The sequence below is a fragment of the Mesoplodon mirus genome (assembly GCF_964341445.2).
Source record: "Mesoplodon mirus genome assembly, chromosome: 3".
In the NCBI taxonomy this organism is placed as follows: Eukaryota; Metazoa; Chordata; class Mammalia; order Artiodactyla; family Ziphiidae; genus Mesoplodon; species Mesoplodon mirus.
The window spans coordinates 68419763-68425762 of NC_138978.1; the positions used below are offsets into that span (position 1 = coordinate 68419763).

Sequence of the window (6000 nt, forward strand, 5' to 3'; positions counted from 1 at the left end):
CTCTATATCTATGAGTTCATTTTGTTGCTGTTATTGCTGTTCTTGTTTTAGATTCCACATATAAGTGAGATCATTTGGTATTTGCGGTGATCATTTTGCAATATATACAAATATCAAATTACTTTGTACACCTGCAACGAATATGTTAATTATATCTCAATTTTTAAAAAAATAATGAATAATACCATGTTGGATTGAAAAAAACAGGCAGAGACAGTGCAATGGACACTCCATATGTAAATGACATAGTGGGTTTACAATCTTTGTCACTTTTATATATACACATCCACTACCTAAAAATTGACAATTTTACCTATAGCACTTTGTACTCTGCCTTTGATGAAATAGGACTGAGTGATCAGGGAGTGCTAAGGATGTGTTCATTCTTTCTATACCACACTTCAGTATATGCTGTTACTACAGAAACACTTCTTTACATTAAAAAGATATAAATTAAAAAGTCTAAACCCCCCCAAAAAAAAAAGCTTCTAAACCTTGGAACAATCTTTCCAAACATACAGCATCTTCTGCGTTTTTGTTTTGTTGTAAACTATAATGCTTCCCATTCTTCCAGTTCCTCAAAGCAAACTTACAGATGAGTGTGACTATCTCTACTCAGAGCCAAGCACATCTTTCACACAGGGAGCACAGTGCACATGGATTCAGTGAGGATCCTTTGAAGGAGTCAGAAGAGCCATATCATTTTATCCTCATGCATGACTGAGAGGTATAAAAATCCCCATTCCACCTCTAGGACTAGTGCACCACCCACAAACACCCACACAAACAAATAGCAACTGAGGATGAGACAGAACAGACTAGAGGGACTATCAATTGAAATTTTCCACTCTAAATCAGTTTCATTAGAGATGGCAGTGCCAGAAACAGTATTTTATAGTTGACTTCCTCCAAATTACAATGCAGCTCAGAATCAAAGTCTCTATTATAATCTTTGGCAGAAGTTTTTAAGACCATTTTTATTTACTCCAAACTCTATTGGAATGAAGTCAGCACAGGGCCTTTGCAAATTTTATGTCGTGTTTCCTGCTGTAATTAAGGAAGCAGTGGAACTCAAAGGAAGCACCAAAAGAAAGCATCAGGGCATCCCTTATTGATTGGTGGAATTTTAGAAATTTAAAATTTCTGTTTTGTTGTACAACTGCACTTTATTGCCACTTTATTCTTAAAATGTAATAAATACAAACTGCTTCAGTAATGATGGAAAAGCTTTCTCAGCTTTAATGAAAACCTTTTATTTGCTACTGAAACTTTTATTATTTCCAAATAGTAGCAGGCAAGAAAAATAATGACTACTTATATTGAGGGAAAACTTTAGCAATTTCAATAACTTTGTTTTTGGGTGAATTTTATGGCATTTAAAGTTGTTATATTTATTGTTTTCATTTATTCTTGATGAACTGAAAACAAAAAATATATACCTGTAGACACCATCACAAAATTATTTTCTAATTATACATCAAAATACTAGATAGCTATGTACAGCTATCACCTGTCAGAGGTTGGTCTGATCTGGGTAAGAATTTCCATGTAATTAGGGTTCCCCTACATCTCAGCTGTTGACCATGAGAGGCAGCTGGTGTAATGGTTAATCACACAGGCTCTGCAACTGGACTCCTTAGCGTTTTATTCCAACTCTGACCTTTCCTACGGTGAAATCCTTGGAAACTTCTCAGTCCTCTGTTTCCTTATCTGTGAAAATAAGGGTGACTAGAATCTGCCTCATGGAGTGAATGGGAAGATTAATGAGGTATTTCTTCTTACCCAGTAGACTAGAGCCTGGCACATGGTAAGCACTTGATAAACGTTTAGCCCTAATATGGTTTTCTTTTGTGAATGCGTCCACCTCTAGACTGGACACACTGTCAGATGATATCATTCATTCCATAGACATCTGTTGAGCATTTCTTTATACAGGAATAAGCAAAAGGGGCACAAAGATGAATGAGATATGGTGCCTACAATTTTAGTGCAAGATTATTATTGCATCTTACTGTCTTTCTTGCAGAGTACCATGAAGCACACTATTTCCCGAGATCACACATTTTTCTTTTTTTTTCCATGTGCTTGGAACTAATGGAGCTTCAGAAAAATTTCACTTCAGTTTCTGAAATCTTAATCGTGCACAATTTAATAAGCAGCTACAGGATTTTTCCATATTTGAAAATAGATGATTAAATGGTCTAATCAGATTCTAACTTAGCCAAAAACCTGAAAAACATAGGAAGACAACCATAACTGACACATTCATTTTCCTGAATGTGGACACACTGCAAAGAGCAGCTGCAGAAAAATAGGGCCATTTACATCCCACTGACCCACAGCAACTAAAACTGCACAGGAGTTCAGCATCAAAGCGTTCAAGTACCTAAACTCAACTCTATTTGAGATAAATAAGAAGCTTGTTTAGAACAGCTACATCAATTTCCAAAAAGTTCTGAAACTGACTTCCAATATGGCACCTTATACGCCTTTAGTTTTTTCAAACATTTTAGTTTATGTCTAACGCTCAGAGAATTCATTAAAAAGTAAAATCTTTAAGTTTGACTGTAAATCCAAAGCACAACGACTAATGTGGTATTTCAGACATCACAAACTCCAAATGATCTTAAATATGTTGTCCTCTGCTAATTTGCTGCTCTTGAAAATGTGCAATAAATTTAATTAAAAAGGAAAGCATCTTCAAATTAGTTGCAAGATCAACTAGGATATTATCTGCTTACTAGATGTATCATAATAAAAAACCATCTAATATGCATGACACTGTTTAATTCAGAAGGAAATTGGATACTCCGTCTTCCAATAAAAGGACCAAGACCGGTTGGGGGTTCGTTGTGTTTTGTTTTTTCCTCTCTTTAAAACAGCCAGTAAATGACTGTGTTAACTTCCTAAAACAGGTTGAATAATTGCCAATATATGTCTTCTGAGGAGTCACCCTGCCCAAAGCAACGGGAGCTCATGTGTAAACACACAGGCACATAGCTTCTTCCTTCTCGCCTTCCTGCGTCACACCACCTCCCCTGGCCACAATACTTTAAAAATACCCCCTATGATCCTTTTGAGATCGGGCAGATAAAAATCCTGAAATAAGGGGTACCCCTCACAATGAAACCTTCCTCAATATTATATCAACTCACATCTCACTTGTATGCAAGACGCCACAGTGAGGATTTATCTCTAAGCCCTGATTCTCCAAACGAATGCATATGCTGTGACCTCTGTTATTGCATTTAAACACGTATGTTCCACAACACAGGACCCTCTTGATTCCAGCTAACGGCCCTGCTTAATGTATGAGTTTTTCACATCCATTTTTTAATCCTTCCTGAGCGAACATTTCAAAGCGAGCGAACATCAGGGAAAGGCGAGGGAGGAGATACGAAGCCTGGGATTTCTGCCATCCTCGCTGTGACCCAGAATCCGTATTATTTTTCTCCTCTCCCCAGCCCCCTCTCGCCCCCTCTCGCCCCTTCCCTCCGCAGCAGGAGGGGGGCGGAGGGGCCGCTGGCTGCGTCGCCACCTGCCGCGGCGTGGAAGAGCTCCGTTTGTCACTTACCCAGCGGGGTGAGAATGGCTCATTTTTGCAGGATCCCTTTTGGACCCGCGACGGGTGCGGAGGGTGGGTGCGTGGGGCCCGTGCACGCTGGCGCCGCGACAGTCGCGCTCGCGGGGTGGCTCCGCACTGCGGTCGCCCGTGCGCGGGGCATTGGGGCTGGGCCGCCGCCGCCCCTGGGCGCCCGGGCTGCACGCAGCCTCCCCGGCCCCCACCCGCCGGCGGTATCCACAGCCTCCCTGTTGCTAAGGCAGGAGGGAAGGCAGGAGCGGAGGCTCTGCAGAAGCCCGAGGCGCTGCTGGAACCGAGCCTGGGGAAGCTGGAAGTGAAGCTCAGCTTCCAGCCCTTTTTCTGGGCCCAGATGTGGGAGGAGACCCAGGCCCCTGCTCTGTAGCTCTGGGGCGCGGGTTCCCTAGGCACCTGAGATGTGAAAACACACACACACACACACACACACACACACACACCCTGTTTAGGCAGGTGTGCTTCCTGCTAGGCCCTGGGGAAGGGAGGGCTAGGTGATGGGCCGAGGGTAAGGTAATTAAGAGCAGGGAGAAGCTACAGTGTGCTGCCTTGGTTTCCAACTGTAAAACAGACCCTAGATTGCAAGTTCCAGGAAAAGAAAGCTTTGAGTTTTGTTTCTGCAACTGCCAGAGATTGCAATTGGTGGATTTCCTCCTTGGAAAACTCCCATCCTTGCTCCTAGCTGAGGTCCCCACCTCCAGCAGGCAGGACTGACAGTTCTGACATTCAGAAGGTGGGAAAGATGCTGTTACTCAGTGAAGCATGTGGCACCTGGAACTGAACTTGTATTTGAATCCAGTAGCGAGAATGCAGGGCTTAGACGAAGAAGCCCGGATTTACTTGAGAGGGCCTTGGCGTGGAAGAAGTTTAAAGCACTGGATTCAGATGAGCTATTCCTAGTCCCGTTTCTGCTTCCTCAGGTTCTACACTGGGTGATTTGATCTCTGGCCTCAGGTTCCTCATGTGTAAGTGAAGGGCTGGACACATCCACGCTAACTGAGCTCTCAGTGGATCTCAATTCTATCTCAGCCACACTTAACGAATTGGAAGGACGTCAGCTCATTAATGGCATTCTGCTTTCCCACACATCATAAAGGCCCACCGAGCATGTTAGAGTCCAGCCTCCTTTGCACGATATTCAATGCCCTTTATCATCTGTCCCCAGCATCCTCATCAACCTCATTGTGACCACTTTCTCTACCTCTGCTACCCTAAACTCTAGCAAGACTAAAATTTGCACTATTCCTCTCATGGGAGCATGCTTCCACCCTGACAACCTAACAAACTTCTATTCATCCTTCAACACTTACCTCAAACCCTGCCTTCTCTGACGTCCCCAGGTGAGTTGATGACTCCCACCTCTGGGGCCCCACTGTGCCTGGACAGACCTCTGTTTCATCCTCACTTACTGATCTATGGCTGTCTTTCCTACTTGAACCTGAGCTTCTCTATTTCATGGTATATGTCTATTTTATTTTCCTGTATTCTCAGAGGCAAACAGCAGTTCAACAAGTGTTTGGAGTATAAATGAAGGGAAAAAAATCTCTTCAAAGTGGTAGCATTTTTATTGAGTACTCACTAAATTCTCTCCTCCGCCCTTTATTGAGCACTTACTAACTGTTCATTATCTCATTTAATCCTCACCTCTACTCTCTGAGGTAGGTTTTCTCCTCCATTTCATAAGACAAACTAAGACACAGAGAAGTTAATTATTTTGCCTGAAGTCTATAATAGCTCCTAAGTGGAAAAACCAGGATTCAAATACAAATCTGATTCCAAAGCCTGTGTTTTTAACAATCACAAATTCCTTTTCCCATAACTCTTGTGCATTGCTGCAGAAGTCAGATTTCTATACTGTCAGAGTTTTCTGACCTGAAAGACCAAGAGCCATCTCAGTGGAGACAAAATAGGGTTCTAGCTCAATAGCTTAGATCCAGAGATGGAGGACTCAAATCTGCTTTGGGAAGCAGATGGCTAGAGCAGTTGGAGAGGGGCAGAGGTTGTCAAAGAAGGAAGATGTGAGATGCGAAAGTGGCACCTTATGTTTAAACAAGGAAGCCTTATAGATACCTAATCACTGCACAGCCATAAATGGGACTTGAACCCACTCTTTCCCCTATAAGCTTATCCCCATTGACTGTTGTTCCCATTGGACGGTGTCCTTAATGCTTTCTGTAAGAAGATTTCACCTGGATAAAAATTGGGAGGGAGGGAGGAGGGACTATAGAGACTTTATAATTTTCCCAAGTGCTACCAACCCCTAAGGATGGTGTAAATAATATAATCTTATATAGGTACTAGTTGTTACATATTAATTCATTCATGCAAATAGAAAGTGGTAGTCTCTCACTGGTGGAATGAGAAAGGAAATTAAAATACACTATTTAGATACTCAGGGTTCTGTA

The 6000-nt window shown here is 42.3% G+C and overlaps 1 protein-coding gene across 1 annotated transcript in view; it reads right to left on the reverse strand.

Moving 5' to 3' along the window:
• Positions 1 to 4994, reverse strand: part of ERICH3 (glutamate rich 3) — a gene marked incomplete at its 5' end in the record, with an annotated part of 112915 nt that extends 107921 nt beyond the window's left edge. Inside the window, 7 exon segments of the mRNA XM_082612145.1 lie at positions 3575 to 3623; positions 3626 to 3655; positions 3658 to 3829; positions 3831 to 3863; positions 3865 to 3903; positions 3907 to 3991; positions 4906 to 4994. Coding sequence (XP_082468271.1) covers positions 3575 to 3623; positions 3626 to 3655; positions 3658 to 3829; positions 3831 to 3863; positions 3865 to 3903; positions 3907 to 3991; positions 4906 to 4994 — 497 coding nt within the window.
• Positions 4995 to 6000: the final 1006 nt, after the last annotated feature.